Source organism: Squalius cephalus, assembly GCF_949319135.1.
Source record: "Squalius cephalus genome assembly, chromosome: 17".
Classification (NCBI taxonomy): domain Eukaryota; kingdom Metazoa; phylum Chordata; class Actinopteri; order Cypriniformes; family Leuciscidae; genus Squalius; species Squalius cephalus.
The window spans coordinates 8,939,275-8,955,386 of NC_137138.1; the positions used below are offsets into that span (position 1 = coordinate 8,939,275).

At 38.4% G+C, this 16,112-nt stretch overlaps 1 protein-coding gene across 6 annotated transcripts in view; it reads right to left on the reverse strand.

Moving 5' to 3' along the window:
* Nucleotides 1-2,100: 2,100 nt before the first annotated feature.
* The window catches only part of arhgap24 (Rho GTPase activating protein 24), a 119,138-nt gene continuing 105,126 nt past the window's right edge, over nucleotides 2,101-16,112 (reverse strand). For all 6 annotated transcript variants that reach the window (XM_079898407.1, XM_079898406.1, XM_079898408.1 and 3 more), the window contains 6 exons: nucleotides 10,788-10,995; nucleotides 8,990-9,122; nucleotides 7,288-7,361; nucleotides 6,292-6,413; nucleotides 5,132-6,206; nucleotides 2,101-3,694 (listed from right to left, as the gene is read on the reverse strand). In XM_079898407.1, coding sequence (XP_079754533.1) covers nucleotides 3,451-3,694; nucleotides 5,132-6,206; nucleotides 6,292-6,413; nucleotides 7,288-7,361; nucleotides 8,990-9,122; nucleotides 10,788-10,995 — 1,856 coding nt within the window. In that variant the 3' untranslated portion in view covers nucleotides 2,101-3,450. The remainder of the gene's footprint in view (nucleotides 3,695-5,131; nucleotides 6,207-6,291; nucleotides 6,414-7,287; nucleotides 7,362-8,989; nucleotides 9,123-10,787; nucleotides 10,996-16,112) is intronic.

Here is a 16,112-nt window from a genome sequence, read left to right on the forward strand (position 1 = left end):
ATATGTCTTAGAAATATATTTAAAGGCTTAAATCTCCATAGTTTCTTTTTTGGGGGGGTGGGGGGTGGGGGGGCATGTAATGCAATGCAATACAAGAATGATTGAGAGATGAACAAATAAACGTTCCTCAAAAGCCTGATGCATCATATTTGATACCCACATTTTAACATCATTTTTTGAAACAATTATGTATAATCAAGGACATTCCATAGACGTAATAGTTTTTATACTGTACAAACATTCTGTCCCCTACCCCTAAACCTACCTATCACTGACAACTTTCTGCATTTTTAGATTTTCAAAAAGTAGAATTCTGTCTGATTAATAAGCTTGTTTCCTCCTGGGGACCAACACATGTCCCCATAAGGTCAAAATTTACTAGTATTATACTTGTGGGGACATCTGGTACCCATAACGTAGGGAATACCAGGATCACACACACACACACACTTGACTGAAGCATATTTATCATCTCAATAGCTCTGTTACCTACAGTGGACTTCCATCTCATTTGGTTTAGTTCTATAAAATGGAACAAAACCTGACTCGCCAACAAAGGCCGATCCCTGCATGAGAAGCACTCTATTATCTGTGCTTCTCTCCAGCTTCCAGAGGTTCGTATTCTTCAGATCAAGCTTGGCGTGAAAATATTCCTGGATCCCTCTCCTCTCTGTCATCTGTAGCTCAGAATGGAATTTGCGGGCTGCGTTTACTTTGTCCGGCTGCTATAAGCCTATTATGCAGTGAAGAAAGGTGCGGAGTGTGTGAGCCAGACTCCCTCTATGTGCTGCTGGTGTGAGGATGGAGACCGCAGGCCCCCTGGTGTGTCTTCTAATAGGTTCAGGCTGAAATACATTATGGGATCTTTAAATTCAAGCAGACCCTTACTGGGGAAAAATGATGAGGATGTTAATCCCCAGAGTGCACCGGGGCAGCGTTACAGGTCTGTAGCAAAGTTAAAGGATTAGTTAATGGCCCACCGAAGTGCCTTGATTATTCAATGTGTTGACGTAATTTACACTGAAACAGGAAGACATATCAAACAGCTCCTCCCCTTTTTAAAAATAGGCAATAGCGTAATGTGAAACCAGACTTCATTCGCCCCAATGGAAAGCATATTTACTGAATAGTCTGATCGTTCCCCACTAGTTCACCATGTAGAAAATAGTAAATGTGTGAACAAGTGACCGATTTTAGCCGCAGCTTCAGCGTCTATTTATAATATAGGGGGCGGGACGCTTTAGATTCTAGAGAGCATTTGATTGGACAGAAAATCTGCTCACAGTAGCGTTGAACTGCATCTGGATGTTCGTTAAAAGTAGGCCTAAATCGCTGCAAATGTATTTCCTGCCAGTAGCGAAGACCATAACAGAACTTCACACGGGCCTTGACACGTTCAGTCTCTTGTACGTTACGTCTGCGCGAACGCGAGCAATAAGTTTCTTAATGCAGTTCACTTACCGGCCACCGGTGTCGCTATATCAAGGGTTCCTGAATTCCACACATACCTCTTGTCATTCCAACCAATGTTGTTATCATTAACTATAATTATTAAAGATATATTTTTGGTAATTAAATAAAGCTGAAATAAAAGATGTTGGTAAAGAATGACTTGGAATATAACCAAATGGAACACACTTTTGATGCTTTCGTTCATCTTTTGAGTTCTATGGGTTGAGTAAATGATGTCCGAAATTATTTTTTGCATCTTTTAGTGAGAGATTGCAACACTGTGCTGAGAAATGTTCTGCCTAATTGAACATCAACACCAGCAAATACATGATGAAAAAGATGAAAGCCCACCCAGCGTACAGTAAGAACAACAAGATCGGGTCAATATCCCCATGATTTTGTTGCATTCTGCGTCATTCTGTGTGTTTTATGTCGCATTTAAGAATTATAACAATTGGATATTTCAAAGCAAATCACAATTTTTCACTATAAGGGATATTGATTTTTCATAGTCAATGGCCAGAATTTGTTTGGGAGTATGCTGTAGTGATTCATAATGTTCATTTTGTGGTTGTACACATCAGACCACCCACGGATTTCATGTGTGGTCGGCCCCAGCGACTGATACAATAACACCAGACAATTTAAGACAGTTTAAATGAGGTCACATAATTTAATTTCATTGCATTTCACTGAATGCATCAAGCTACAGTAGAAGCATGGACAGCTGTGACAACGCAAATGACCGCAAACGCACAGACACGTGGTCCGAGAGATGAACAAACCCCATCGGGTTTGAATCGTCAAGTCTTTAGTCTTCATTTTAACAGACTTCCTCTCGTCTAGCACCGCTGAAAGCAAATGATGTGCGACAGGCACAAATGACAAAGACAGGCTGAGCGTTTGCCCTGTTTTCCCAGTATTTTGCCCAGTATTTACAGGTTTCCTTGTTTAATTGGTTTTGGTCATATCGGGATGCACTGCAAAAAAAAGCATGTTCTCCATCAGTATTTTTGTCTTTTCCCAATAAAAATACATTAAAACCCTTACAATTTATCTGAGACATTATTCAAAGTATATATATATATTATTTTCTGGCCACAAGTTGCATTTTGTACCTCTCTAAATTGTTAGATTTATGCTTCAAAAATGATTATTTTTAATACTGATGAAGAAAATGTTTCTTTGCAGTGGTAAATTTATGCAAAAAAGCACCAGGAAAGACTGAATGATATTCAAAATGTTTGCCACATCTCATATTCGTACCATACTGAAAACAACAGCAACTCGTATGCTTACGGTAAGTGCAAGGAAAAGCCTTGATATAAAATGTATACGTAACATTGAGAATTCTGTTTAAATATCAGTACTGTACGTACATTAAACATTAATTTGCATTTATACAGACATTTGTTTTTCACCGTGGAATTGTTAACATCGTTTCGCCTTTATATACACAAGAGGACACACGACAGCTCAAGGACACGTTTGGTTGGATCACAAGAGGAAATACGAGTGACATTCCTGGTTCTGTCGTCCTTCAGGAATTTCCCATCATCTAAGACTCATTGTTCATTCTCATAATTCATTCGTTTTCTCACATTCAACTGTTACAGCCAAGAGTTCATCTTACCATTCGCTTTCAGAGCAAAGGTTTCCTGTCATTATTTAGTCAGAATCCACTTCTTTCTGTTTGACACTCATTTTCTGTCATATCCCCTTCTTTAGGTTTCATCATGACATCTTTCACCTTAGCCAAGCTGCATCATCCCATCATCTGTCTTTATGAATTCAATCCAACAGCAATCCCACAACTGGTCCGCAATCAGCTCTGAAAATTTGGCTCAAAGGGCTTCGCTCAGCCGCGTCGAAACCTTTGAATCGAACGGACTGAGGAGATGCCGTGAAGGCTGATTTAGTCCCGTTCTGTCTGAGAACAGCCCACACAGTGTAATGTTAATAATAGACTGTCCTCAACACAAGCGTGGGTGAAAAGACTCACTGGATCCAGATGGTGTTGGCTCTGTCGGGCCGTCGCGGGTCTGCGGTCAGGTCTCCGAAGGTGGAGAAGAACTGCTCCATCTCTTTCTGCAACATCTCGTTTCTCTTTTCTGCATCGTCCTTGGCTCGCTCAGCGTTCCTCAGCTTGATCTCCACCATGGTGTATTTCTTCTTCTCTTGGTCCAGCTCTTCATGTAGATTCGCCATCACTGTCTCCAACTCTAGATTCCGATGCTCCAGACTACAGAGAGGATGGGAAAGGGTGGGTGAATACACTATTAGTACTGTGATAGTTTAATAGAACACCTAAAAGGTTTATTTAGGTGAAAGTTAATTCTATCATGAAGCACAGTTTTTTTGTTGTTTTTTTAACTTCAAAAAGAACAAACATCGTGAATTTAGACATTAATCCATAAATCCAAGTGAATGCAAATATGTTGCATCTAGACGCATCACATCAGGCTTGACATCAGATCAGTTATATTTCCATTCAAGAGAACTTTAAGTTATGCAAAAGACCCACCTGTGTGTTCAAGAGAACAAAACAATGACAGTGAAAAAGTCACTTTTCAAATGTATTTTCCCACTTAATAAAACAAAAGTAAATGTGTAATTAAACATGTATTTTTTATTGTTAATACAATAACATCATAATATTTTTTTATTTTATATATATTATTATTATATAAAATTATTATTGTTATTGTAATAACAATAAAAAATACATGTTTAAATACATTTACTTTTGTTTTATTAAGTGGGAAAACACATTTGAAAAGTGACTTTTTCACACACACACACACACACACACACATATATATATATATATTTTTTTTTTTCTGCTGTTGTGGTTTTTCCATCCCATTGGCAAATAGTATTTTTTTTCTTGTTTTAAGCAAAATCCTCCTTAACTTGCTTTAAAAAAATGCAAAACATTTTTTTGCAGTGATAAATTATGCAAAAAAAGCAACAGGGAAAATATTTCAAATATTTGACATCTCATATACTGTATATATATATGTGTGTGTGTGTGTGTGTGTGTGTGTGTGTGTGTGTGTATGTGTGGACATGTTTTTCTACACCGATGGGGACTTAAACCTGAATGCACACAGACTCATGGGGACTCGTGTCACCGTGGGGACCTAAATTGAGGTCCCCATGGGTACAAAAGCTTATAAATCATACAGAATTAGTTTTTTTGAAAATGTAAAAATGCAGAATGTCTCCTGTGATGGGTAGGTTTAGGGGCAGGGGCAGTGTAAGGGGATAGAATATACAGTTTGTACAGTATAAAAACCATTACGTCTATGGAGAGTCCTCACAAAGATAGTGCACCAGACATGTGTGTGTGTGTGTGTGTGTGTGTGTTTTGTTTTTTGGTGATTATTGGTGTTTTCCCATTGTTGTGGGAAAAAATGTAAAAAATGTAGTAGATGGAAACACTCATCACTGACACTGATCCACAAAAGAAAGAGAGGCATGCAGGTTGGAAACAACCAGGGTGAAAAATTAAATCAGATTTTCATTTGTTTTCTATACATTTTCAATTTCATTAAAACTATGAAAAACTTATTTGAGTACTCTCCTACCAAAGACAAGGACAAAGGCAAACAGTAGCCTGGTACCATTAGTTTTAAGTCAAAAAAAAGTTCATTTTATGGTTAAACATGGCTCTCACCTCTTGACCCTGGCTTCGTATTCATTCTTCTGCTTGAGCATTTCCTGTTTGAGGCTGGCCACCAGGCTGTGTAGTGCACTGTGGTTGGTCGGTCCATTTGTGATGGCAAACGTTTCACTGTTGTCGCTGCTGCTGGTTCCTCTGCTTCCCCGGCCTCCTCCAACACTGGTCCGCTGCTCCTTGTCGTCCGCCACCAGTCTGTTGTCCTCCTGTACTGGCCCGTCCAACAAAGGGTCCTCGAAGTTGTTACCAAAGAAGTCCTGCTCTGGGCACGTGGTCGTGGAGGAGCGGCAGGAGGTTGAGTTTTCCGGTAGGGAGATCTCGCAAGACGAGGTGGACCATGTGGCGCTGTCCACACTCTGTTTGTCCTCACAGCTGCTGCTCAGACTGGGCTGTGTCGTCTGCTGCTGATGGATGTGGACGTTGTCGTATGTGGACAGGCGGTTCTGCTGATGCTCGGCGTCTCGACTTTTAACCTCACGCATTGTAACGTGACCATTGGGCACCCAGAGTCCATTCCGCCCATTCAGAGTCCCAATCGTCACGTCAGTGCTGGATATGCCCATTCGAACGACACCATTCTGGACACCCATTTTAGTGCCCGAGCCCTTTATCGCACCCGTCCGACGGGCATGCAGGGTGCCTATAGTAGGTAGAGTCTGACTCTTTTCCTGATTGGCGTCACATGAGGATGATGACGACGAGCTGAACGATCCGTTAGTGACAATCCCGCTGCCTTTGCTGAAAGCCGGGTTCTTTTTTACCGCCAGTGGCGGACTGCGGGTCACCTCGAATCGCTGTCCGGTGAAACCGTTACGCGGGCTGCCCGAGCGGGGAGAGCCATTGTCCAGAGGAGCCCGGGTGGGTGACTCGGGTGCGTCCCAGGTGCATTGTCGCACCCCACTGGTGTTATTGTTCTCTTTGTTTTGTAGCTGACCATTTGTAGGCCGTTTCTGTGTCTCATTGTTGTTATTATTAACCAGTTCCAGGGTGCAAGTATGGTCCTCTTCGGGTGGGAAAAGAACATCATGCCGGCCAATCAGAACGGCCATCAATTGCTGGACCAGTACTGTGCCTGAACACATGACAGATTGCTCAAACACTAAAATAATCACGATTTAGAGCTGTCTGGAGTGAGAGATAAGGACAAAAAGACCTACCTTCCATTATAGTCACCGGGTCCTCAATCTTTGGCCTCAGAATATTTGGCCCAAAGACCGTAGCCAGATTTTGTACGCTCATTTTATTCACACCTGAGTAAGACTGAACTTCATCCAAAAACCTAAATCCAAAGAAAGAAGGGTCTTAACTTTACAACTGAGATTTCTGCAACTGAATGTACAAATCTAAATGTGTAACATAGGACATAAATAAAAAGAAATAAATATGTAAATACATTAAAATGTAAGAGTAACTGAAAATGAAGTGGTGAGCAGTATGACCTAAATTTTATATCATGGCATATTTAAAAAAAAAAAAATGTTTACACTATTTAAAAATAGCCATTATCACATGGTTAACTTAATATAAAATAGCCATGTAGTAATATTTACTTATTTGTTGGTTGGTTTATTGGATGGAACTTGATTGTGGCAAAAAAAAAAAAAAAAAAAAAGATTATATTTTATATTTTATACGGAACCCAGCACATGACGTGGAAAAAATATATACATTGTGTCCACAAGTTAATAATCCATTCCCTCATTTTACTAAATCGTGGCCACATTGTAATAATTTGTTCCTTTGTTTCAGGTCAGTCAAAACTGTACTGTACAACATGACCATGATTTACTAAAAAGAGGGAACAAATTCTTAATATGTGGTCAGATTTATATATGTGTATGTATGTATATATATATATATGTATGTATATATATATATATATATATATATATATATGTATGTATGTATATATATTTATTTATTTATTTATTTTTTAAGCATGTCATAGGGCTCCTTAAAATATAATATAATATATAACAAGCAAGAGTGCTGTTGCTCCTTTATTTTTTTGCTGTTGAGTGAGTTAATGTTGCCATATATAGCCATCTAAGGCATTACAGTGTAACCTGCAGAATCATGTAACCTGAGAAATTCACAACATTAATGCATAATGTGATGAGCCACAAAGGAATAAAATAAATCAAATCACTTACTTGCATATGTATTTAAGCAGATTGTAGTTCACCAGAGGTAGACCTTCTACTTGCCCTCTTAATTCCTTCATTCCCTGTATAAAGACAAAGGGAAAGGCATATATAAAAAGGAAATATATGCATTTGTCGACTTCTGTAATTCAATTTGAAATGAACTGGACTAATATACATAATTTAAAGACTTACTAAATCAAAATACATTTTAACCTATCCAATTGCTTTTAAAACTCTTCCTAATTGACTTTAAATATTCATAATGCAATTTATTTTTGTTATAACTATGCTATTCGTCTAGGCATGGGTCAATGAGTTTAACAATTGATGACTGTCTAGATTTAATGATGCGCTCCATCCCAGATCTGTTTTTATCATGGTTGATATGTCTTTTCCCTGCAGGCTCTCTCTGAGGAAAATGACTTTGTTGCACCACATGAGAAAGCTATTTCTCAAAAACAAATGGATCCAGTACAGCCTTCAGCTTCATTTGACATCGTACCAAGATTCTTTGTGTGTACCGTACTCGAGGGATTCTCACAGGTACGAATCTCGTTCAAAACCTTGGGCCAGTAAATTAAATTCAATCTTGCAAAACCCCATTGTGCACTTTGATTCTATCCTGAAAAGCCTCTGGCTGGACACACTGGTGATTTATGCAAGGTAAAAGTTGAACATTAAAGTCAGAATGAGGCTGTTTCCGTTCCTCAGGGTCGACCCGTTCTTCTTCGGGCTCAGCGAAAATAAAGAATGGATACATGCAAGATGAAAGACGACTGCAGGAGAATAATGTGATGAGTCATATGCCATTCTCTCAGCCTGCTGGTGGGAACCAAACTCAAACAGAAATGAGAAATAGCGCGAGGAATGGCACCAAAGAGGTCAACAATACCTTGAGTCTACAGTAGACGCATTATGAAAAAGATAACATCCTTTACTTTTATTCAGTCTGTTAAACCAAGTGTTGTAAAACACTAAATTACAAACAACTGCAGGATCAGTGCTAAACTCCCTTAGTTTAGGCCTCATTTTAATTTACCTAAGTTGATCGAATAGTATAACAAGTAAGCAAGACAAACAAAAAAATCCCTATTTAAACAGTAAAGAGTGAATTATACATGTCCAACATGTGGCTAAATGAAATTCATATCACAATGCATACACACATTGTATTCTTAATGTTTCCAACAATTTGATCTACACTTGCTGAGAAAGTTAAACTGTCAGTAGTTTTTAAAATGTAAACTTTTATTTAGCAAGGATACATTAAACTGATCAAAAGTGACAATATTACAAAAGATTATTTTAACTAGGCCTAAATTATGTTCTTTTGAACTTTCTTGTTTTCTTCATCTAAGAATCCTGAAAAACAGTTTCCGCAAAAATATTAAGCAGTACAACTGTATTCATGATAATAATTAAATATTATTCTTGATCAGCAAATCAGCATATCAGAATGATTTCTGAAGGATCATGTGACACTGAAGACTGGAGTAATGATGCTGACAATTCAGCTTTCCCATCACAGGAATAAATTACATAAATTATTTTAAAATGTAATAATCTTTCAATATTAAAAAAAGTAGCGTATATAGTATCTGGCAACCTGCATCATTAATGGCACTCATGACAGTCGCATGCTTGCAATGTGATGGTCAACCATTCATGCCTTCATTTTTTTTATTAAATGTGTTATGAGGCGACTCACTTCATCCTGGTCTTTGCTGAGGAGTTTGGTGCAGGCCAGAAACTCTTCATATTTACAGAACGGGATGACCGGCTCAGGCAGCTCTCTCAAGTACAGCTTCAACAAGGATGCCACGGTGTGAACGTCTGTGTTACTGCAGAGAAAAGATGGAAAGTGTAGACATATTAATGTTAAAGTGACCAATGAAAAGCTAGAAGCATCCAGTGTTTTAAACATTACAGAAGAGATAAAGCATGTAAAAGAGTACAGGACACTTTAAGGATGTGTTCACACTTCAAAACAAACTTTGGTGCAATTGCTCTAATAGTGTGGTTCATCCAGACCCATGAAAATGTGGGTCTCGGTTCGCTTAAAAATGAACTTGTTTTGTTTTGTATCTTTAGGTTCGGTGTTAAAAATGACAGTGTGAACGCCAAGCGAACCAGGACTAAATGTATCATTTTCTTTTTTTGGCCCGGACCAAAAGAACCAAGAAAACTGAACTACAAGTGTGAACACACCCTATAGAGAGATTGTGGGCCATGTGGACATCCCTGTGTCGGTATCCCAGTGTATCTAATGATGAGTAACAGGAAGCTGGTACTAAATCAAAGCAAGTACTAGCCCGTCACTGATCAGCCCTATAACAGCCCCGTAGAGGACTTGGGCTTGTGGTGACGCCGTAACATCCTGGATTTATTGTCACTTCCTGGGTGGGCTGTACAGGAATAGCTGGCACATGTATAATGTAACCGCCAAATGTATTTTCTGAGCAATGACCCTTTATAATTATCACCTTTGCTTCAGACACCAACGAGATCTAAATACGAACGGTGTTAAATATGCAGTGTGCTTTTCCTGGTGTCTCCTCCTGTGTGGAGCTCTGACAGCCATCGCTAAAATCACAGACTGTAAATCAACTGGAAAACAGCTGCTGGTGTTATCTGCAGCATTTGGTATCATGGAAGTACAGAGAAAGCTCCTCCCGAAAGAGAAAGTGTCCACGTCTACATTTTAATGTAATGTAACGAGGAGACATTCCATTAAAATGGACAAAATACTGCACTTTCAGTCTAATACTGGATAAACATCTATACTAAATGGAAAATAGGTCATTTGGGGAACGTCATAATTATAAAGGAAGAAAAAGACAAAATAAAAACCTGGTGTTGTTAAATTTTGTCTTGGTAATTCATAAATGCAAATGTGTGGATAAATATTCCAGATTTAGGTTCTGCTTAATTGTAATGGCAGACATCTTAGAAGAAAGCAAATAAATTTGATCAAGCAAAAAGATGGCACACTAATGGGTTTAGTTATGAAGTGAAAGTATGTTGAACAAGCTTCCTAGGCTCTAAACAGAGCTGTCAACTGCGTCTTTTCACTTTGATTTGTCACTGGAGCCAGAGTAAACTAAAATCTTTCGTAATGCATTTAATTAGGACTCAGTTCAGGCATTATTTAAATGCTATGGTATTTGAAAAGAGCAAGATGTTGCAGGTCACCATGTACAGTATGCATTTAGCAGATATGCTTATCCAAAGCATATCTGAATGTTTAAAAAAAAATCTTCTATGGCATTGCTGCAAAAACCCCTTTTGGGAACCTTAATTTTGCACGAAAACTTCTTCATAGTGGAGAAAGATTCTTTAGACTTTCAAAATGCTCTTCATACCAAGTAAAATAAGTCCACGTCTTTTAAGAACTGATCACTGAAAGGTTCTTTGGGGGACCAAAATTGGTTCTTTATGGCATCGCTGTGAAAACCACCTTTTGAAATAATTCCTACAGAGACTATAAGTGTATTTAGAGCAAGTACCAGTCGAAAGACGGCTTCTCTCCACAGTCGAAAGCATCCTGAAGCTCTTTGACGAGGTTGGCTTGTCCAGGCAGACGGAAGAGCCCTTCCTCTCGTAGACCCCAGCAGCGGATGAAGTCCACGCACTGCTCCACCAGCATGGGAGCCATTTTGTTGCCATAACGTCGTTCGTATCGAACTGTCTCTTCCAACTTCTGACCAAAGATTCCTGAAACACAAGCCAACATAAAGGAAAATTCGGAAACACAAGCTAACATATAGGAAACTTCTGCTGATTTTACACAATAACCTTGACACACCCCTGCTGATTTTTTTTTTCTTTGTTAATACATATACTATATATAGATTCAATATAGATTTATATTTATATAGATTCAACTTTATATAGATTCAATAATCAAATTATTTACATATGCCCATTAATCAAATGATTCTCATAAATCAATATTTAGACATCAAAATGAGCATTATTAAAAGACGTTGCAAAGTTTCAGTTAAAATAAATTTATGCTCTGCAGTTAATCTTTAAAAATTTTGAATCTTTATTTATTTTTCCTTAATAATGCTTTGAATTTACAGGCCTAAATTAAATGTGAATATTTTCAGTTAGTGTGCTATTGTAATATTATTATGGAAAATAAGTCTTGAGCTATTTGACAGATCTTTTAGAGCGCTAAAAATGAGTTTTAGCTGAAGTGGAAATATAGATTGATCCCTGTTCTCCTGTATCAGAGACAAAAAAAGCCCCATAACAGTGAGGAGAGAGCTGCTAAAGAAGCCTGATTTAAGCTATTCTTTCATGTCATGCCCTCTGAGGAGAAAATCGCACACTTCCTCTCCTGTCCTGTTCTTTTGTCTGCATCAGTCAGGCTGAAAACAAGCGTGAATCACATGTGGCATGCATATGAGCGGGATTAGGCCAGACTTCCTGGAAGCTTTGGATCGGTGGCGCTTTCCGGGTCTCCGGACTCAAACGAGGGTACAAGATGGTACAAATTCAACTAAACCTAGAAGACAGGAAGGGATTTACTGCCCTTTCCTGACTGAGCTGATTGAGGAAACAATGTTTCACATTTTCTTTGCTTTTTCACATTGAAAAGAATGTCTGACTCACCATGTTTGAAGCTGACGCAACTTTTAATTTTACGGAAGACGCTTCTGTGCATGAAACTATAGTAAAATAAAGGATGCAAGAAAGTGCATCCGAACTGTCTTCCCCCGAGCATCTTCAACAATAAGTCCGATGTGGCCTGCAGTCACACTATATCCGTACAAAAACACAACGGCACAAGAATATCATCCAAAACGTTAAGTCCCGGCTAGTACTTTTAGAGTCTCCTTCAACCGAAATCTTGGGAAAAAGCTTTGGGAACATTGTAACTCTGAGAATATCCACACTTGGACCGCAACTGGAACTCAAAATGCTGACAGAAAAAGGATTTGCTTTGTATAGTTCCTTTTACTACATAGATCCTTTCTGGATGAATAAACACCGAAATTTCCAACGATGCATCTCTTGACAAGCAATGTCTGTTATTACGGTGACCACACAGGTGTGAGATAGTGATCTGCCTAAAACACAGTAGGAACTAAAGTAAATAAACTGAATGTAGACATTCACTTGGCTTCAACTCTTAATGATTTATGCAGAAGCTCTTGCACGAGTTTCTAGTTTCCCATGAAGAGTTTGATGAATCAGACTTGTGCTTCCAGCCAAAGGTAATCTCCTGATGGATTTTCTCTCCCTTCGGTGAGTTCTCCTGGCTTTCACCTTGGTTTCTCATGACTGGATCTCCTGTAAGCACTCTGTTTGTGAATCCTCGGCTCAGCGCTTTAATATCACATTCGGGTTAAGATGTCTTTTGTCATGTTGACTTTGACTTCACAATAGCAGTAGGCAATTATCAGCGCTGTACAAACACACACACTTAACTTCATGCCATCTTCAAGCTGTCCAGGGCTTTTCTGCTGACCTCATGTATCCGCACACACAAGGCTCTTTGTGCTGCTCTGCGACTCTTATCCTACAGAAGATCAAATATGAGCAGCTGGCAGACCGGCTCTCCCTGCAAACTATCTTCTCCTCTCATTACGCTCTTGCACCTTTTAGGTCTTCATGTCTCATCTCATACCTTTGAGGATGTCTCTTCTTTTTTTTTGATGGTCTTTTCTCATCTCTTTTTATCCCTCGTTACGGTTTCACACCCTTTGAGCTCTTCCCTCGCAGTTTCTTTGGTCTCCCCTCCACTCCTCTCCTCTCATCCTCCCTCTCTTCGTCTCATCTTGTCTCCTTTTCGTCCACAGATTGGTCAGATTGCCCTAAGGCCATTCCTTGTATTTTAACGGTTCCCTTCTCCTGTATGTCTGGAAGTAGAGTGCTTTCCCTCCTTTAAGGAGGTTTGGATTCAAAGGGGAGGAGACGAACCGCTCCATCCATCCAAAGCTCAGACCTGACCTGTACTCGGGTACGACAGGGCCAAAACAACCCCCCTCCATTCCACCCCTTATAGGTTAGTGTTTAAAAAAAAAAGTTGCTAAGCTCTTAGCTGTGTAATCGTCTGTTGTGGCTGTTCCCAGCCTTCTGCCCTCATTCCTGCTGTTCACACCGCCGTGTTTTTTGGTAGACGTTTGAACAACGGTGCTCCGCACAAAGCTCCACAATGGCTGTGGGCAAATCACACTCAGCCTAGAAGGTCTTCCAGTTCATTGGCGGAAAAGATTAAACACAGACAGATTGTTTCTTTGATCTTCCTGAATGAAGAATAAAAACATTCTCTCTCTAAGCCTTTAGGGCAGGATTAACATCTCAAACACTATAACGAGTACAGTAAAATGAGCATTTAAATTTTATTTGAACTTTTAGTATTCTTATGTGCTTTTGCCTTTTGTTATAAGGTTATTTTAATATTCATACATACTGTAGCTTCTTCACATTCTAATTTTTGTAATATTTTATTTAAGCTTTATTAGTTTTAGTTCTAACCAACATTTACCAATAATGTTTTCTATTTTTATCACATCATGCTGGGTAGCTCCGCCCACAACAAAATCTCATCGTCTTAAAGTTCTGATTTACAAACCTTACTACAAAATGAAAGTCCCCTTGTGTTGAAAATCAAGTTTTTAATGTTGTGTATATGTCTATGTGGTGTTTTTAATATGCTTTAAGACAAACCATGTGTAAATTCATAAGTCAACACCATTGCTGAGTCTTTTTCTCCTTAAAACTGCAGTGTACCTAAGATAGTCTCAAAAACGCGGTATGAAATCGCTGGTGTTTCTGACGTCACAAACTACCTTGTAACCAATTACGTCAGCGAGTGGATCTCTGAGCTGGTGTGAGTGAGTGGAAGCGGGGCTAATTTGCATATTCATAGAACCGCGTACATTAAATGAGGCAAGGGTGTAGTGTTACATTCAAGCTATTTTAAAGCATGAAGAATTTTTTTTCAAGGAAAAAACTTTTAAATATGTCATTTTGGTGATCAAAGATTAGTTTTAAATGGATAACATTATTGACTACAGGGGGACTTTAACCTTTATTATGAAATGACACTGGACACTGGATGTTCTGATAAGGTGATAGTTTGGCATTTTTGTAATTTATACATCTTGCATTATGGGTCTAATAGGTCACAAGTAAGTTGGCAAAGTTCCTTGTTTAGTCAAAGTAAACTTTTAACTAACAAGTGATCCCTCTTGAACCCCACTGGAAGTGTCATCCTCAGAGAGTCAATACTCCATTAACTACAAATACACTTAAATGTCACTTCTGAAAGCCGATAAAGTCTTTGACAGAAGGGTAATCACACTGCAAAAGCCAAATAACATTTAACAAGTCAAAATCTAATTACATCTGATAATGATTATAAACAACGACTGCGATCTAATGAATTATCAACTTGTTGCAGCTGCACACACATGCTCAAATCAAATCTGAGACGGAGATGTCAAAGGTCAAGGAGAGGAGACTAGAACACACGCACTGCAACTGGGTGGTCGTGAAACCCCACAGAACCCCTACAGTGGGATATTGAACACTGTTTGACTCAGTGACCTTTGACCTATCAGGTAAATCAATGGGAGGGAATGTCACTTTCACAACTACAAATGTAAATACTAAATGCATTCCTAAGGAATCTTAATTATTTTGGCTATGAGATTTGAATGGCTCTGTACACAGAAATGCCACCAAAATCGTAACAAAGTCTCCATTTGTCAAAGTCCAGTGAACCAATTGAGTTCACACAGAAATATAGATTAAAACAAACTGAGAGATTAAAGAGATTACAAAACGGTCACAAAAACACAAAAGCACTGTGCTGGCCCCAGGTATTACAAATAACTGAACTTTTGAGTAATTAAACAAATGATGTATGAAACACTTTTTTTTTTATGCGAAAAATGTAGGATATCATGTAGGACAAGTTGTAAAATCCACAACATGCCTCTCCAAGTTCAATGCTGTCAGTATGCAGTCTGTCTGGTCAGTCTGGCTTGGTACCCTCAACCCTGAGGCCGGGTCACATTTCTGCCCACACAGAGTGGGATCATTCAGACGTATGAGCCATTCTTGCAGGCTGGTGAACAAACCTTTTAAGCCGAAATTGGAAAGTGGGCAGTCTAATGATGTTGATGCTGTATGTGAGATTGAAAAAAATAGCACACATTTAAACACACCCACACAGCAACAAACAAGATCACTCGTTACCACGCTCATAGAGAGACATGGATAACCCAACAGCAATTACACCACTCACATCGAGAGTCAATTAAACTGACAACTATCTCAAAGGCCTAATGGCAATTTTTTTTTGTATAAATGAAATCTATATTGAGTCTTTAAATATATGCAACCTGTTCCAACTTTGACCCAGAGATACAACTTGAGTAAAAACTACAGAAAATCATTAAGCTTCTAATGATATAATTGTTTCTAGTCCAAACCATTGCTAAAACGTAATCATTTAAAAAAGTTCAATAGAATTTTAGACACTGACAGAATTAAAATAGAATAAAAGTCCAAATGAATGAATGAATGAGGACATTTTAATTTAGGTTCTTTAAAAGACTGCTACATTTATGTATTAAAGCAAAAAAAAGAAAGAATCATATTTTTTAATATTTGTTTTGCATTACAATATTGAAAGTTGTCATGAAAATAGCAAAAAATGCAATGCAAAAATCCAAATGGATGTAAGGACTTCATTTTATCTAAAGCAATACTTGTATAACTTTAAACAGGCAATCAAACAAACAAATAAATGAGTAAGTCATTGATTCATTCACTCAACTGATTTGTTCATAACGCTGATTCAATCTACT